The sequence below is a fragment of the Halichoeres trimaculatus genome, unplaced genomic scaffold (genome assembly GCF_033239565.1).
Source record: "Halichoeres trimaculatus isolate MK-OKI-2021-1 unplaced genomic scaffold, fHalTri1.1 fHalTri1_scaffold_3, whole genome shotgun sequence".
In the NCBI taxonomy this organism is placed as follows: Eukaryota; Metazoa; Chordata; class Actinopteri; order Labriformes; family Labridae; genus Halichoeres; species Halichoeres trimaculatus.
The window spans coordinates 6,821,092-6,840,125 of NW_027437181.1; the positions used below are offsets into that span (position 1 = coordinate 6,821,092).

A 19,034-nucleotide genomic window follows, 5' to 3' on the forward strand; every position below is an offset into this window, starting at 1 on the left:
TGATGACCTCAGTAATCTGGCGATCTCAGCCTTTGTGTTTGCATTTAAGACAACTGTTTTTATGCTTCTTTAAAAATCTGAAATATAAGAAAATACAAGAGAAGCAGCACTTTCTGGACTTTGCAGAGTCCAGAGGCTTAAGCTGCCCTTTGATCTGGTCATGCACGCTTTGTTTTCTTGTCTCCAGTGTGTGCATGTTTGCATAACTAATGAGCTCAATCAGAGAATCCTGTGTCAATGAAAACAAAAGCTTCACCTCGAATGTATCCGTCTGTAACTTGGGATAAAAGTAGAAAAAAGTTAAGAAAACGGTTATTTCTTTTTCTGTTTCATGAAACTGAAACTGAACTGTTTGTGTCTGCAAGATGGCCAAAATAAAAAGGGGTTGGTAAGAGACATCCACCCTCCTCACCCTGAAGCTTCTCCCGTATGCTCCCGTTCCATGAGCTCTCTTTGATCAGAGCGGCTGAGCGGGAGAAGATGTCGGTGGCGTGAGGAAGTAGGAGCTGCAGGTGTTTGTGGAGTAAAGCCACGCTGCTGGAGTTCTGCACAAAGACAGAAAAAAAACATCATTTCCTAAAATTCTCACAAATCAACAAACAGAGATATGATCTGTTTTACTCCTCTGTCTTTAATCCGTCCTTATAAACCTTCATACTGTTTTCACTGGTTTAGTTTGGTATGATTACTAAATCAGTGATGTCACATTTCCACTTAGACATTTCTTTCTCTTCACATCATTATAAATCTTTTACTTTGAAATATGCAAAACAAATATCATCCAATCATCCAAAAGAAGATCCCATGTGAAGTTTCTCTACATCCTGCATCAGCTGCAGACCACTAATGTTGTTAAACATCTCATGAACAAAACCATGTGAGCCCTGAAGTCAGTAAACAACCCATTAAGTCCAAGATCACGGGGTTAAAGATGGTGTAAGCATTTCCTAACTTCACAGCCTGAATCTACAGAGGAGGTGGAGGAAGGAGCAGCAGAGAGTCTGTACCTCTGTGACAGAGTTGATGTGACAGTACGCTAACAGCTGTTTCTGCAGCGAGCACAGCAGCTGGTGCAGGTGAGCGGGCTGGCTGCTGTCAGAGGAGGACGTGCCCTGCTGCAGCTTATCGCTGTTCTTCTCCAGCTCACCGAAGGCCTGGTCCTGAAAAATGCACAGAAATCAGACATGAACACCAGCAGGTTTAATGAAGCAGGTGTGTGAAAGATGCCTGAAGGGCTGAGCTCAGGTGAGCTGCATGTTCAGGATCACAATGTTCTAACTTTAATCTACGGAGAAGTAAAGTTATTGTGCAGCCCAGTTCAGAGGGGGATATACATTTTTAAATTTCTGTGCGTATATTTAGTCAGCAAGAGTCATGAAATCGATTCAAACTTTAAAAAAAAGAAAAACATTTTAATTCTAAACTAGGAACGCATACAAACCTAAGACTATTTGAAGAGATTTGTTTATTTGTATTGTTCATTTAGTTGTTTTGATGTGAGAATTGTTTGAATAGTCTTTTTTTTATTTATCTATTTTTTTAATAAAGGTAAAATATAATCTCACTTGCACTTTTAAGAAAAAGAGATACTTTGTTTGCACAATATACCTCGGTTAATTAAAAAAGGAATTTTCTTCATTTTTTTAAAAACACAAGAAAATATATTTTGAAGTTTTTGTACACTTTAAATACATGTGTGACTGTGTTTTAAATTTTGTATTCACTGCATGGTTTGTGTTTTGCAGGTGCAGAAATAATCAAAAGAGTCTTTTTCAGTAAAAGTTTTCCTGCAAGCTAATTCCTTTAAAAGAATTGTGGGAAAATCACATTGTTAACCCATCATCAGAAATCGTATCGAACTGTGAGTTCAGTGTATTGTTACATCCCTGACTCCCACAGGAGTTGATTTAAAGGTTCCATATTAGGCAAAAATCACTTTATTAAGTATTTTAGTGAAATTTGTGGGTCTTTGGCTTTCCTCCCAGCCCACAAAATGTGATATTAAATGACAAAACCTGTACTTAGTAGTGCCTGTGAATGTAAAATCCTGACCTCTAGGTCTGCTGTGTGGATTTTTGTTTTGGCCTGTAATGTTACGATAAACAAGCTTCGTTTTCTAAACATCATGCATTCGGAGCTCGTGGCGCCGCGCTCAGTAACGTGGAAGAGCAGGGCAGTATCAGCTGTGGCTCATTTACATATGACGTCCACGCCCACTAAATCAGAGCGTTCTGAACAGAGGGGCTATGAGAGCCTGGAAACAATGCTGCTGTGCTTGATTTATTGTCTTTTTGGTCCAAAACATGTTACTAACATTTCATGAAGACATCAATGATCCATTAAACTGCAGAAAAGGAGCAGAATATGGGACCTTTAAGGTAGGAAGGGGAAAAATCAATGCGGGCTATGGCGGTGGGTGGCCTCTGCAGCTTCAGCAAACTGTGGTGGGTTATACCCCCCTGAATGGATCTACAAGCTCACAGTCAGTGTTGGAGCAACCTGAGAACTCTGTAGCCGAAGGCTCTTCCTCAGGCTGCTGAGCAGTAGCAGTTTTGGATTTAAACTGTAACAGAGTGAGGCTGACTTCAGTCTGTGGATGTAATTTTTTTACTTATTTTTTTCCAAGATTTATGGACTCTTTATTTTGGTTTCTGGACTGAGTATTTTCTGTCTATTTATTGTGTCAGAGCAGGATGGGGAATTATTCCAGGTTGAATGGGGTTTTAGTTTTGTCTTTCTAAGAAACATACCTATGTTACCTCCCAATCTAAAGTGTTTTATCATTTCTTAAAAATCACTCCTCTCTAAACCAGCTTGTTTAGAGCTAGATTAGTGGGTCTCAGATAGGTCTATTTGCTGGTGGTAAGAGCATATCCGCCTGCCCAAGTGAAGTGGCATTTCAATTATTGATCGTAAATAGAGTCGAATCGTAACAGTATGGAAAGATTTTATCAGACTTTCTGGGACTCAAGCACACCAGTTTTACTTTTCCTGAACCTCTGTTTTTGCTGTTGCATTAATTAATACTTATTTTGAAACCTTATTTGTACTCTCTTATAAATCCCCCTGACACGGTAGGGGTGTAAAAAGGCTGTTTCTTAGAAGAATGAGAATTGAGTTGACAGGACTTTGAAAGTCAAATTATTGTGAAGGAGAAAGTCAGGGAGTAAACAAAACCTTGACTCAGAACGAGGGAAGTGCACAGCGTCCTGATATCATCAAATTTCAGGCACCAAATCCACGTCTCAGCCATGCTGCAGCTGTTTTTTTTTTTTAAAGAATTAGATTTTGTCCATTTTTTCTCCAAACAGAGCAGAGAGATTAAAAAATGATAAACAGAAACAGAAAGAGGCAGTGACTCAAACGCAGAGAGTGCTGCAGTCTAATCGTCATTCATCGCTCAGGCCTGCATAATCACACACACTTAAAATAGCCCTGAGAGTGTGTGTGTGCGTTTGTGTGTGTGTGTGTGGTACAATCAATAAAAGCAGCCTTCAGAGAGCTGCTCAGGAACAATGGGCTGCTGTGCCAGGAAAGAGGCAGCAGGTGATAATAACAAAGGATTAAAAGTGACTCATGCTCTGCCTGCAGCTCATGGCAGAGAGGACCGAGGCAGATGGAGCCACACTGATGACTTCCTTCCTGAGAAATGTCTGCCGCCGTCCACGCTAAATGGATCATAATGATCTTGTACAATCTGTTTTTCATCGATTAACACGCGCTAAATCAATAAACTCCTCTGATGGAGCTCTATCAAACACTCACCGTGTAAAAGCCCAGGTTCCTGAGCAGCGTCTTCATCAGAATTTCAGCCAGGTGAGTGTCGGGATGGCCTGCTGTGGCGCCATAGGCTGGGTCAGGTGTGGCTGTAAAACCCTGGCCTGAGGAAAGAACTTCAGGGCCATCAGCTGGAGAGCTGTAGCCGAGGAGCGAGGCCACGTGGGTGTGGTCCTGCAGGCTGGTCAGGATGATGTCCAGCTGCATCCTCTGTGACACAAACAAACAGGCATCACAATAAAATCACCAGAAACACTCTCCACAAAACCACAGAGAAATATACAGCTTGTCAAAAATTTAATATGATGTACAAAGGGACAGAACACCAGAAATATTTAATGGATGATTTTTGATTTATTGAAAATAGAACAGTTTGCGTGGCTTTTGTCTTATCCAGTGCAGATCTGGAGAGGATCTTGTAAATAATTTGTAGGATATCTTAAGGGTCTGATGAAGATGTCACAAAGATCTGGGGAAAAGCTCTTGAATTTCTTCTGAAGATCTTGTGAGAATCTCATAGGAATCTCAAATAGACCTTGTGAAGATCGGATCTCAAAAAGATCTTAAGGGCATGCTGTTAGGATATTGTGAGGATCTGGTAAGGATCTGATTAGGATCTCTCGGAGCTCTTGTGAGGGTCTTGCTAGAATGTTATGAGGATCTTGTCTGGATCTGGTAAGAATCTTTTCCTGATCTAGTAAGGATCTCTCAGAGCTCTTGCGAGGGTCTTTGTAGAATGTTGTGAGGATCTTGTCTCGATCTGGTAAGGATCTTGTCTAGATTTGGTAAGGATCTTGTTCAGATCTGGTAAGGATCTCTTGGAGATCTTGTAAGGATCTTGTCTAGATCTGGAACAGATCTTTTGGAGATCTGGTAAGGATCTTGTCTCGATCTGGTAAGGATCTTGTCCGTATCTGGTAAGGATCTCTTGGAGATCTTGTAAGGATCTTGTTGAGATGTTGTGGGGATCTTGTCTGGATCCGGTAAAGATCTCTTGGAGGTCTTGTAAGGATCTTGTTGGAATGTTGTGGGGATCTTGTCTGGATCCAGTAAAGATCTCTTGGAGATCTTGTGAGGATGTTGTGAGGATCTTGACTGGATCCAGTTAAGTTCTCTTGGAGATCTTGTAAGGATCTTGTTAGAATGTTGTGAGGATCTTTTCTGGATCCTGTAAAGATCTCTTGGAGATCTCCTGAGGATCTTGTTGGGACCTTTTATGGATCTCATAAAAACCCTGTCAAGATCTAATGAAGATGTTGCGAGGATCTAGTAACGATCTTGTTAGGTTGTCCTTTTTGTTACTTAAAGAGAAGTCAGAGCAATTATTTTGTTTAACCTAGGGTGAACTTATGAGTTGAAAATTTTCCCATGAACTTAAGAATTGTGGGGTCTTCAATTTGTCTGCATTTTAATATGTTTCTATATTTTTGGTTGAACAGTTCTTTTATTTGTGTTTCTTTGGGCTTTTTTAATATATGATGACGATAATCCTTCATTACAACCCTTACTCCTTGCCAGTTGATGTAGGGGTCAACATTTTTTGTGTTTATCCCTGCCTGACTTTTGACCGTCAACTTTTCTTAAGTTCCAGAGAAGAGACCTGGAGAGACCCTTCAAATATATAGAGCAAGGACAAATAGGGCAAAAAATAAGGGTCTCACTGTGTGTTTTTTCTATGAACATGAATGTCTGTTAGAGCTGTTATGGTTTCCTCATGTTGTGTTGTAGATTTCATAATCTCAGTGTGACTTCCTGGTTAAATAACAGTTAAAGAATAAACGCCCTTTCTTTCAGAACGTGTTTTTACAGGTACCATGATTCACGCGGGTCACCTCCTAATGTTTAGAGCTCTAGATAAATCCTAAAGACTCACCCTCCTGTCTTCTTTTCTTTCTTTATATGTCAAAATGAAGACGATTACTCTTCTATCTGTCTGTTAAATGAAGTTAAAGTTACTGTATGTTCACACCTGAGGCCCATCTCTGACTTAAACCTTCAGGTTGTGACCTACTTTCAGTCGTCTCTTTAATGTCAGCGCTGAGAGCTATATACAGGAATGTTCTGTCCACTTTGATATAACCCTGTCCCGCTATACAAGTGATATAGATCCTTGCATGTTTCTGCATGTTCTCTGCTCAAGGGTCAAAACAGGTCGGCACATGGAGCAGCTACAACTATACGGTTTCTTAGGGTACCTGTCCTTTGGAGAGACTCTCCCATCGGTCGGGGCCCTGAGGCAGCAGGGAGTGGAGGAGCTCCATCCTCTCCCTGAGGGGAGGCAGCAGCATGGTGGCCCCCACTGACAGGGTCTCAATTACTGCCTGGTAAGATGAAAACACACATACACAGACACACACACATATTAAGTCACTGCTTTAGGTGAGGTCAGGTAAGGACTTGCTTACACTTGAAGAACTGAGAGCCCTCATCATGAATCCATGGAGAGTGACTATTTATTCAGAAATCAAAAGAGTTATTTTTGGAACAATAAAGTTTATGTTTAGATCAAATGATCAAAAACATGATAACAAACGTGACTATCAATAGCCAAAGTGCTGGGTTAATACAGCCAGAGAAGAAGCTGCAAACTCCGTTTCTACCACAGTTACACCATCACAGATCTTACACCTCTCCTTCTCTCACCTCCTGAATCTCATCTGGCACAGAGGAGTCCATCAGTCTGAACAGAAGGTTCCTCAGAGGCCTCGCCTGCCGACCCAGAATACTGGTGGCCACGCCCCCTGCCAGAGCCAGAGCCAGGTGATTGGACAGAAGCCGAAGGCACAGCTTGAGAAAGTTATGGTGCTCCCTGTGGATACAGGAAACATAAATGACAGAGGCTGAGCAGGAAGTACTTCCAGTTTTTACAGACTGTAATTGTGTTCGTGTGTGTGATCTCACCTGGAGGAGGGGAACGGGAGGGGAGGGACCTCACTGTTGATGCCATCACAGTAGCGCTCGAGGAAGGAGCGCAGGTGAGAGAAAGTGCTTTCTTCTAGGTCGACACAGTACGGCCTGTGCCACGCCACCACTTGTCTAAAGAGCCAGAAAGAGGACAGGTTAACAACAAGTCTGGGACTTCACAAGCCAAAGAATCCCTGGGAACACATCCAGAGAGCTCACACCATCCGTAAAACTGTTAGAGCCACAGTTCAGGACAGACACTGAAACATATCACTAAGAAGAAGAGCTCAAACTAGAACTGAAGCAATAATTAATTCAAGATTTAATGTCTGCACATAAGCATGGAGTTAAAGACAGATCTCTCCTCCAAATATCAGACATACTGCAAAAATCCAACACACTACACTAAGGCATTTCAGCTGACCTGTCTCTGGGCAGAGCAGTCCACGCCAGGCTGTGAGACGTCCCCGCTGAGATCTGCTGGATAGCGACCCCATCAAGACCAACAACCTTCTTGGGTTTAGTGATCGGCCCAGTGGAGTTGCCCTGACCACACTGGCCCATGGAGTTGTTGCCCCAGGCGTAGACTTCATTGTCTGGATGATGGATGAGCAAAAGAAGAAAATCAAGTTTGGTTTTATCAAGTACAATCTGAAGTTAGAGACGGACTGTTGTACTTCTGGGCCCTGTGAACATGAAACAGGCTGCAATAACTGCAATGCAATCCAGCTGAATGCACTCAAAGTTTTTCACTTGTTTGTTTTTTCCAATAAACAAGACCAAACAAACACATGCTTTAGATTTAGCATTTCTATTCCACCTAGAATTGAGCGAAACCTAAATGTCGCAATAAAAAATGGTGATGGAGACACTAAGATTACGATAAAGGTCTCATATTTCACACTCTCATGAGACAATACAGTTCCTGATACAGTGAAATGAAGCCAAAGTGCAACGGAAACAGTCCTGAGTGCATGGCCATTGCCACATATACGGACTCTGGCGTTCATATTGTAACTCTGCTGTTAGATTTTGGCGTTTCTGACCGGACAAGATTTTACTCAAAAACACCAGGAAGAGGCAATTGTTCTTTATCAAACCTCCAGAAATATCGTGCAAACTATAATAGTAAAGCAGGTCATCATTAAAATCCATCAATGGGGAGCAGAGCTACCACCCTGTATAACTCAAGTAGTGGAGCCACCAGCTGTGGTCAGAACCACAGACTGTATAAAATATGGGCGATGTCACCCGTCTGTTCCTGATACAGTGAAATGAAGCCAATTGTCGGATGGATTTTTTAAGATTTTTTGGATTTATTGGATTTATTGGGTATGACGCAGGCTTTGAGCTTCCTTTGTAACAGCTATATGGGGCTCGTCAGTCACATGAGCAGATCTGTGTCTCCGATTGGATAATCAGATCATCCTGTACAGTGTGTGGTGATCAGACCAGCGTTTAAGACCCAAGACTGTTTTTGCACCAGGCTGTAAATGTTTTTTTGTTTTTTTTGATGCCCTAAAACAAAGTTTTTCTGGCTGGGTGTGTACTTGGTTTTTGGTCTTTCTGCAGCCAGCCTCCAGGGGATTCTCACTCATCAGCAACTTTTAGCTCTAGGCTTCATTTTTCTGAATCGGATATTGCCTCTTGGTAAAAACGCACAAGTGAGCAAACTGTTTCCTGTGAAAGTGCTGAGCTGAAAATAGGTAAATGAGGGGCCATTTACATGAACATTTTTTGTTGTGTTTTAGCCTCAGGTTTACACGGAAACGGCATTTCAGCCGACCTAAAACGCAAACTTTTGAAAACAGCCTCCAGAGTGGGATTTTTCTGAAACGCTGCCGACACCGTTGCCGTGTAAACAGTAAGCCGGCATTTTCAGTGGAAACGCTGACATCACACTCCGTCCCGGGCAGGACAACAGTACAGTTGTTACGATCGTCGTGAACTACCGTGTTGTGCTTGTGCTGCTCAATCTGCTGTAACTGCTGACTGTCTTTCAACAAAATGTGCATCTGTTGCTCCACTTTTGCACATAGTATTCCCCAATACACCAATTGATCGGCTTAACTCTACTTCGGTGGAGATCTCCCCGAAGCTGATTCTAGACAAGACATTTATAGCGCCACCTGCAGGCCTGGCATGCTTACTACAGCATTTTCAGTCCCTCTGCGTTTCCATGTAAATGCAGATAACATTGTCATGTAAACAGGGCCTAAGTCTATTTTGCTATTTTATAAATATACTTTTTATATATTCAACAATGATGATGACTATTAGCCACCAAGGTCTTGTACCTCTGCTGGGTCATAACATAAACAAAGCATTCGACGTGCCCCGCCCTGGATGACAAAGTTAATTTCGTCCAAAACAGACCTGAAGCTCCTGTTACATATCACAGAGTCATGGTTTTATTTAGAGGAGGATGGGGTCTTTTGGAGTCTATTTCTGGTTTGATAAAAAGCTCTTTCTGTGGGATGATCCCATCATGCTGTTAGACACGTACAACTACAGGACTTATTTGATCAATCAAGGGTAATGTGGCAACTATAACGTCCCATTTCCACATTTCACTCTACTGGAGCATCTCCAAACATTTTGGACCCATTAGTCTGCAGATATGTAAAACTGGAGCAGAGGTTTGGGTCTACCAGAATAACACGGTCAATATTTGCTCGTTCTTTGCACCAGCTCTTACATCACGCCTCTTTCAACAGAGCTGCCCTTCTTTAACTAACTGTGTCAGGACAGTAACCATCCACCTGTGACTGACAGCTGACACGTTACAAGAGCTCCTCGGGGTTAACCATCTACAGATTCTGAGATTACAGCTTAGAGGGGGAAAAGGGTGTGAGGGAATAATACCATGTGACAGGGCCAGGCAGTGGCTGTCCCCGATTGAGATGTCCACCACTCGGGTCATGGCGAGCTCCTCGATCAGTTTGGGTCTGAGCGCTGTGGCCTCAGAGGAGCCACAGCCGAGACACGCACCACAGCCCCAGGCGTACACCTAACCACAGGAGGAGCACAAGATATCAGCAATTCACAGGTTTTATTCTGAGAATCTACCACATAAACAGTCCTTGACCTAAAAATAATCCCTATCAGTGACCTGCATAAGCTGCAGCCTGCCCTCAGTCTCAGAGAGAAGACAGAGTTCAGGTGTTTCTCATGTGAAACCTGCTCAAACAGAGCCGTACCTGTCCTGTCGACGTTAAGGCAAGAGATGATTGGCTCCCTGCACACACTTTCCTGATGAACATTCCCTGCAGGGCCTCCACTACCTTTGGCTTGTAGACTCGATTGGTATCGCCGTGACCCAGTTTTCCTGCAGGTTGACACAGATTTACAGTGTGAGCTCATGGTCACACTCTGAGTTTGACATTTCAATACACTTTGGGCAACGTCAGCAGTTTCTGCTGCTTTTGAAATAACAGATGTCGCACAACATTTCCACGTGTTGGAGAGTAGATGTACGCACCGTTGTCCCCTCCTCCGAAGGACCACACAGTGCGCCCGTCCTTTGACAGAGCGATGGTGTGGGAGCTTCCACACGACACCTCTCCTACGTTACTGATGTCTTTAACCAGCGTAGGAATATTTCTGCTGTTGCTGTCGCCGTGGCCTGCAACACCAAATAATGGAGAAGGTTGAGATGTTCGCAGGATGAGAGACAGAATCCCAGTGAAAGAACACAGATGTGCAAGTCTCGTCTTGTTTGATTGACAGTGAATCGTATGTACAAATCGCATATATATTGCACGGTGTGTTAATGCACAGCACTGTATTCTCATGCAAACCCTCCAAAAGGAATAAAAGTCAAGTTCTTTTTTTTTAGTTGAGTGATTCTGGAAACACCCTCAGACGCAGAGAGTTTGAAATTAATGAGTCTAAAGATTAAAACTCAAGAGACGAAGAGCAGAGGCTTTCATGGATCTGTTCAAAAGTTCAAGTGCGTATTTAAATATCCTTCTCAACTTATATTTAATGATTTAATCATCTTACCTAATCGTCCAAAATCCCCTTCACCCCACGTATACAGCTCTCCATCCTCACTGACCGCAGCGCTGTGTCTGTATCCAGCAGACACACACACCACCACCTGATAAAAACACACACATACACACACAGTTTTAACTTAAGCAAGGGTAGAAGAAGCCTCTCTTGTGTATTTGAGTAGTAGTAAAGCAGAGATGACGGTCTTAAAATGTTGATTCACCACGTGGCTGAAAACACAGAGTGATTGTTAGAGATGAAGCGGTGTGTGTCAGCGTGGAGCCCTACCTTCCCCTGCAGTGGCCCCTGGATAAGTTTAGGGTATTTCTGAGTGGAGCTGTTCCCGTGACCCAGTTTGCCATAATCACCGTCCCCCCAGCTGAACACCTCACCCTCCGTCGTGAAGGCCAGCGTGTGGCCGTCGGAGCCTTTAGACGATGACACCTTCTTGATGGCGCGGTGGGGCTCAAAGGTCAGCTTCTTCAGGGTCGACTGGTTGTTGGAGTCCCCGAGCCCCAGGCGGCCGTAGCTCCCCTTCCCGCAGGCCCGGACGGAGCCGTCGGAGGAGATTACAAAAGTGCAGTACTGACCTGCTTCAATCTGCAGAGACATGAAGAGGAGAGGTGAGCAGTCACAGACTGCAAATACCCCAACATTTAACACTAATTGATGCATTAATGTTAATTTCTAAAATTCATACTTTGATAAAACTCCTGGAGGTAAAATCAACAAAGCATTATAATAATCTGGGTTAACCTTTTTTGTATGAAGCTAGCTTTGGGGAGTTTCAGTGCCTTTATTCAGATCAGGGATGTTCAATACCACTTTTTTCAAACTGATACCAGCAGAGTACTCTCTCTCAAGTACTCACTGATACCAGTAGTACTTTTGATACATAAAGTTTTGATAATTAGTGACGGATGATTTTGAACAAAGGCAGCACAATCATTCTGCCATTTAAGTGATATTGGGGAACAAGTTGGGTCCTATCACAAGGTTTAGGGCAGAAATTACCCCTACAGTAGTGTTTTTGTGCAGCAGAAGCCCAGGGCGCTCGCACCAAACACCCCCTCCCTGCTCGTCAGCTGGTTTCCTCTGCACTCAGACGGGGCCATATTTTACTTGACCAAAACACAAATAAACGGACTCCCACTGAAAAAATCTGATATCGGTCTGCATTCACGCTTTATTTAGAGAATTTTCAGCGCGTTACTTTCACACAAAAACACTGCTTAATAAGGCTCTACTTCTCATCATGTCGTAAAACGGCGCTACCTCCGCTGCAGAGCCACAGCTGGCTACGAGACGCTCGCTGCTTAGTGTAGAAGACCACGCGGCGTGCCAGATTTAAATAAATGCAGGTAGTCTGCCAGGACGAATTATGCCATAACAACGTAAAGATGAGTGATTATGAGACTGACATCAGATTTTTTCGATGGGAGTCCGTTTATTTGTGTTTTTGGTCAAGTAAAATTGGCCCCGTCTGAGTGCAGAGGAAAACGGCAGAGGAGCAGGGAGGGGGTGTTTGGTGCGTGCGCCCTGGGCTTCTGTTGCACAAAAACACTACTGAAGGGGTAATTTCTGCCCTAAACTTTGTAATAAGACCCAACTTGTTCCATCCTGGAGCATCACTTTAAGTCCAAAACAAAACGCAAACAACTCTGAGGTTATGATTAAAAAAAAAAAAAAAGCACAAACAAAACTAACAAATCTCAGAGCTTTAGTCATTTTTTTTTAAGTAAACTTAAGTGCAATATAATATAGTTAAATGTTAGCTCTCCCTGGTTCATTCATGTTGTCTGAACTGGACCTGATACATATTTGCCTTGGGTGTAAAATCGCTGCAATGTGGAGGGTGTCTTGAGTATCGGCTGCTGGTACGGTCAGCCTTCACGAGTACCGTTCCTTAAATTAAGGATGATATAAGCCCATTACGATACCTGGTATTGGTACTCGCCCATCTGTTATTCAGATGATGGGACGTCTGATTTGAAGCTGAGCCACCCACTTTAAGGACTGCAGATTGCAAATGTGGAGGGTTTAAAACTGTGACCCTGTATGAACTCATCTTAAACCAAAGCAGTCTTTAGTATTTAGATGTCCACACTTAGATGAAGGACAAACAAGTGACGTGAATTTTGTGAACAGCCTCATCCTGAACTCCAGAGAATTTGAAGGTATATCAGGTTGAGTCCACACGTGCTGGTAATTCCAAAAAATCAGACTCAAACAGGTTTTAAATGCCTGCATTCCCATGCCAGGCCAGTAGGTGGTGATATAATGTCCTAAACATCAATTAAGCATCTTCTTGAGCGAGCTGTGATAATAAGCAACATTCTTTACAATGGCAGAGTGACAAATAGAAACTACAAAGCATGATGTGTTTTTCATGGCTGCACAGTGGTGCAGAAGTTAGCATTACTGCATCAGAGCAAGAGGTTTCCTGGTTCAATTCCCTGATTGGAGTCCCCTTATTTAAGCCTGTGTCAGACACACTTTGTTTTAGCGGCTGTCCCTTTAAGGCTCCCTGCTCCACAAACCCCCTTCACTCTGATTTGCCCCTGCAAACCTTGGTGATTGAGGCCCTGCTTCCAGAACATGTCATGAACCAGTTAGGAGATCCTCATGTGATGATCTCATCATTACAGGAAGTCAAGTTAAGATCTCCTGGAAATCTTGTGAAGATCTTGTGCTATTTTTTTGGAAAGGTGTGTTTAAATGAGGTTGTGCAACGTCTCAAGATCAGCCAATGATGATGTTCACAATAAAATATGTTTTTGGATTTTGTTAGGGCCTTTTCCAGAATGGTGCATAAAAACATGAGTCGTGTAAGATATCAGACTCATGTAGGCTGATTTAAGATCCTATTCCTGTGAAAAATAAGGAACAATAGTAACGAGGCTGCATCTGACTCAGAGGGTAATGACTCAGACTTTTCAACACAGCTTCAGGTTTTGTTCCTTTTTTTTGTTCAATGTCACTTTAAAGTCCTTTACCTGTGAACAAGCTAAAAGCATTCATTCCAAACCAAACCGCTGCATTCTGTGCTTTTATTTACTTCTTTCGAGAGTCTGAGACCTGTATGAGTATGTATCTTTTTGGTCGAGTGTTTCTTACTGTCTGTGCATCGGCGAAGCTGGCGGCCAGCTTTGGCTGTAGGATCTTCTCCTGTGTTCCCTCCACCAGCTGATGGCTGCTGTTGCTGCCCCACACGTACACCTCACAGGTCTCAGACACCACAGGAGCCTCTCCGGTCTGGATGCTGTCCGGACTGACACAGGTGCGAGAGTAGTCTGACGCCATTCTGCAGACCTGGAGGAGGAAAAGACAGGATTAAAGTCACACTCAGGCTCCTTCCAGTGCAGGTGAAAGCCTTTGAGGTGATAAGTTAGCGTTTTACCTCTTCGAAGAGACAGAGCGCCGCCTCGTACAGAGAGCACAGGCCATCAGAGGTGCGTGTTGGTTCTCGCCACTGGCTGCGGTCTGCGGAGGAGCCCTGAGACAACCACACACACATCAGGGTTTAAAGCATCAGGACAGCCCTCTTCATTGCTGCATTAAGAGTAAACACTTGGGACTGTAGCGCAATCTTTCAAAATAAAAGCATGTTTAATTCCACCTACCAGGGAGCGTCTCATCTGCATGAGGATGTTCATGAAGCAGTCGTACCCGATCAGCCCCTCCTGGTTCTGCAGCAGCTTGTTCTCCTCCATTGTGCTGACCACGGCTGAAGCAGCCAGAGCCATCTCAATCCACTCCAGCAGGTAGCGCAGAGACCCCCTCTGAGAGGCCAGGCCCAGGAGCAGCTCTGAGGCCAGCCGCCTCCCTAAGATATCTGCCCCAGAGTTTGGCATGGTCACACCCTTCAGGAAGGTGGTGACCTGGGCCAGGCAGTCCAGGCCCATGGGTGGGATCTTGCTCTCGTTGGCTAGAGAGAGGGGCGGCAGGGAGCTGACCACGTCGATGGCGGTGTGAATGACATCGTTACATAAGTTAATGTTGCCCCCAGGACCTCCTCCAGGACCAGGCGGAGGAGGCATCATCCAGCTTTGGCGCAGCAGAGCAAACAGGAGGCTGAGCCCAGTGCGCACCCCCATCTCGATGAGGGCGTCGGTGCTGGAGCGCGGCCGCTCGCTGACGGAGTGCAGGTCAGCGGAGCCCGAGTTGTTCTCTGGAGAGTGCTGCTGCTGCTTCACCTTCCCTTTGTCGTGGTATTTGTTGGACAGAGCGTAAAAGATCCTCTGCAGCACCAGCACGCGTTTGCGCAGCGCAGCGGCGAAGGGAGAGTCGGAGCAGACCATCTTGGCCAGAGCCAGCTGGCTGCTGAGCAGAGCGTCCAGGTAGTGCTCCTGCTCATCGCTGGAGAGGGACTCGCGCTCAAAGTCAGGGAGCTGCGGGCCCTTCAGGCACAGGACCTGCTGGGGGAGCAGCACCGCCTCTTTGTTGGCCAGCAGCTTCGAGTAGAGCACGGACACTCCCTCCCGCGTGGCGATGGACTCGCTGTCCTCTGTGATCCATGAGCTGTTCAGGTGCTCCAGCCATTTGAGCTTCACCGGGGGGATCATTAAAGCCATGGCATGTCACTCTGGAGCCATCAGTCCTGCAGACAGAGAGACCACATCGAACACAAGGGTTAATATCAAACCAGACAACATGTGAGAAGCTGCTCGTCCTCTGAGGGCTTCCTGATGACTGTAAACAGCTCTCACTGTCAGGCTCAGTGCCTTTCCTCTGATTAAAATAACTCAACGGGAAATTAAAACCTCATTATAACTTCATGAAATGTTCATATTGGCTTTACATTAAAATTCCTGACCATGCATAACCAGGACTAACTTTATTAAACAGTTCATTCCCATTTTCAAAATGGATATCAGTCAAACAGCTGCAGTTTCGTTAGTCTGCAGCAGCTAGTACTCCTCCATCACAGAGTTATAAATAATTGTGCATTAAAGCACGAGTGCAAGTTTTTTGATTTATCACGTCAGAGCAAGGTGAAGGCTGAAGCTTAAGATAATGGAACAAACCCTTCTTGGGCAGCAACCCTCAAACAACTGACACCAAAACACATTTTTCAAACATTTCCAAAAAATCACTCTCAAGAAAATTTGCATTAAACAAGCCCCTTTGAGAATTAAAACCCCAGCAATGGTTGAAAATCCTGCTCACTGAAACAAGAAAACTGCAAGATGTCTGCATTTTCAGATCAAACATAAGACGGCCTTCTGTTTTTAAATCTGTTTTATCTTTCTAGGAGTGTATTTTTACCTTCAGAGATGAAAAGCGGACCTGTCTGCAGCTCTTATTTGTGAAATTCAGCCATACATCTGAGGACAAACTCCAGCCTGTCTCATTGTAAACACTACACACGTGTTGACCTGTGAATCACAGGTCACGGTGAGTCCAAACTTTGCTTTAAAGAATCGATAAGTGATGAAACGATAAGTGTTCTTATCACCTGCTGTGAGCTCTGACAGATGTTTAAATCAGGAGCTGATCAGACCAGTTCTTCTTCTCGAAGAGACAGAACGTGATCACAACATGCGGTCATGAGGGTCTGATGTAAACATGTATAACAGAGTGAGAGGATCATGTTTAGGTAACACACCTGAGTGAGGTGAGGCTACCTGAGCACTTCTGGGGTGACTTAAGGCTCCTCAGCTGTCAGGAGCTTTGATATATGAGCGGAGATGATTCACCGGAAGGAGGGAGAGGTTTCCCTGATGAGCCAGATAAAACTGCAGGAATAAGAGCTTTTAATGTCTGACCCCGACATAAGGTGGGCCACTCAGACGAGGACAATTAACACGCACTGAAGAAAGGACAGAAAATCAAATCATCATCTCTCCATCGTCAGCAAACCAAAGTTATCTAAGACTGCAGGGTATTCATTTTTTTGTTTACAGAAATGTATTTCAACAATTCATATCAATGTCTCATCAAAGTTGTTTCATTTGCCATGTACCTTATAACCTATCATTTAGTTTGACTATTTGCACATTAGTTTTGCCTCCTTATTTCTGTAAAGACTGTTTTGTTTAAATTCAAAGCATGCATTGTTAACCTTTTATTTTATGCAGACTAAAATCAAAAGTTTGGGATGTTTAATTTCTGTTTTGATGCAAGAGAAAAGGAATCAAATCTGTCACTTTTGGCCCTGTAATACATTTTAACCAATGGCGTCACCCTGCAGTAAACCATCCAGGATAAGTCATAGTTTGCTAGTTTGATTTGTTGGTCCTTTCTGAGACTTTTAGTCATTGTGAGGTTTTGTTTTCATTTGCCTTGTAGCTACAGCTGAAGTAGCTGTTCAGTAGCTATCTCCATTTTTACTCTACATCTGTTTCTATTCTTCCTGCACCAAAACATTTTTCCTGTATGTGCATACCTGCTTTGTGATAAACTGTTTGCAAAAATGACCAAAAGAGAACAAATCCTCACATTTTAGAAGCTAAAAATTTTAAATTATTGACATCCTTCTGCATTAAATAGTCAAAATGATTCCCTGAGTACGAAGCCTTGCAAATGATTTCGTTCAATCAAACAATCACTGCTGCTTCTCCAGATAAATCCTTCCTGAATAACAATCTGTACTCTTGTGTCTTCCTATAGGAAACAAACCCCTCCAGGTACAGCACCTTAAATGAACTGTCTAACGTGCAAACATGACCTGAAATAACCAAAGAAGCACTCAGTAAGTTGCAGGTTGATTGACAGGATTGAGCATCTGCCCTGCCCGCAGACGTACAGCAGAGGCATGTGCACGTTCTAGCTCTGTCAGTCTGGTTGTGTCACGTTATACCAAACACAGTGACATACACTTATCCCTAAACACTGTGTACATCTGACATGCAGTGCTGAGGACAATGAAACAGTGACATGATATAACGTGGTTAAGGCACAAAGCGTTCCAGCATTGGTATGATAGCTTCATGCAACTCATGAAACAGCTACAGAAGTCTCAGGAAGTGACATAACAGTCCACAAGCAGGTCACAGCTATCATTCTGTCATGGTGAATCTGACTGATAGCAGAAAAAATGACTGCAAATTATCATGGCAGACATACAGAGGATCATTTCAGGATGTTTTATGTCAATTCAAACAGTCTTAGAGAGATTATGATGCTGCTCATTCCACACACCTTGCCAATATTTATCATAAGGAACCACATAACATGTAAGAATAATGATGTGAAAGTACTGCAGCCTTAAAAGTCTGGTTTGCATCATCAGTCACATATAAGGTGGTTATATGTATGAAAGCCAAGTTGCTAAAACATTATGGAGGGGCTTTTAGACATTCATCGCTGCCTATGCTATTGATACCTGTAAATGGAATTGCTTTCAGTGTTTTAGCTTTCAGTTTTAGTGCCTGTTTGATTCCAGATTATTCAAAAAAGTGTCTCTTCACCTCTTAGATGCCTGACAGTCCCTCTGATGTGGTTATAGTCATGCACGACAGTGTGATTAGATCAATTCGTTCACGTAACACCAAAATATCGAAAAATGTAATAGTCTTTATGGGAAATCTGAATCGAGACATTTAAGCTTTGAATTTCCTACAGAATAAAATGACACACGTAGCTTCGTTTTACACTCAAAATACAGCACAGAATAGCAAACCTTGCTTTGCTCATAATACATTTTGCAGTACTCCAAGTTTATTTGTGGTTTCACCGTTAAGTAGTACCGTTGTTTGAAGTAACGGCAAGCTGGCCTAATACAATTTTTCTTTCACTATTTCCTAACAAATTTAATGCCATTTATACATTTTATAATTTAAAACTTAGACGTGAACAATATGCCCTAAAAAAACGATTTTCAAACACGCGACGTCCGTGCATCAGAGGGGACCCTGAATGCAGCAGAGACAGTTAGCACCTAGCCGGCCGATTAGAGAACTCAGCTGCAATAACGGCCCTTTTTGACATTATTTTGACGTTACAATACAAATATTTCAAAATTTTTCTACCATCAGTGGGATAATTAGTAAAAAAAACTATACTGTCTGAAGTCCCAGATTACAGAGGCTGTTAACCTGTGATGTGATTACCAGCAGCTAGCTAACAATTTCACAAATCACTGATATTCCAGCGGACTGTCTTATATCAGAGATATGACACTACACCAGCCATGTAATGATACTCTCATTTATTCACAATGCTTGCCCAGACCTTGAGGTGCACCCTTATTTTGGCAGTTTGTTTCGAAACAAACCAAAAAGACGCTGTCAACTGTAGGTGTTCTGTCAGATACTGCTACCTATCGAGATCTGCGACTAAGCGGCTCTTTTTTGGTATGCGCCTGCGCACTGCTACAATCTGGACCGTTTTCACCACGCCCATAAATTAAAGCA

General features: G+C 43.3%; 1 protein-coding gene across 4 annotated transcripts in view; it reads right to left on the reverse strand.

The window, feature by feature from the left end:
• herc1 (HECT and RLD domain containing E3 ubiquitin protein ligase family member 1) overlaps window positions 1–19,034 on the reverse strand; it is a 67,392-nt gene that overhangs the window by 47,526 nt on the left and 832 nt on the right. For all 4 annotated transcript variants that reach the window (XM_074665692.1, XM_074665691.1, XM_074665690.1 and 1 more), the window contains exons 2-16: window positions 14,301–15,277; window positions 14,078–14,173; window positions 13,795–13,989; window positions 10,966–11,277; window positions 10,687–10,783; window positions 10,163–10,306; window positions 9,882–10,009; window positions 9,547–9,691; window positions 7,106–7,277; window positions 6,679–6,813; window positions 6,421–6,586; window positions 5,973–6,098; window positions 3,766–3,987; window positions 1,008–1,160; window positions 413–545 (exon numbers count right to left, since the gene is read on the reverse strand). In XM_074665692.1, coding sequence (XP_074521793.1) covers window positions 413–545; window positions 1,008–1,160; window positions 3,766–3,987; window positions 5,973–6,098; window positions 6,421–6,586; window positions 6,679–6,813; window positions 7,106–7,277; window positions 9,547–9,691; window positions 9,882–10,009; window positions 10,163–10,306; window positions 10,687–10,783; window positions 10,966–11,277; window positions 13,795–13,989; window positions 14,078–14,173; window positions 14,301–15,251 — 3,175 coding nt within the window. In that variant the 5' untranslated portion in view covers window positions 15,252–15,277. The remainder of the gene's footprint in view (window positions 1–412; window positions 546–1,007; window positions 1,161–3,765; window positions 3,988–5,972; window positions 6,099–6,420; window positions 6,587–6,678; window positions 6,814–7,105; window positions 7,278–9,546; window positions 9,692–9,881; window positions 10,010–10,162; window positions 10,307–10,686; window positions 10,784–10,965; window positions 11,278–13,794; window positions 13,990–14,077; window positions 14,174–14,300; window positions 15,278–19,034) is intronic.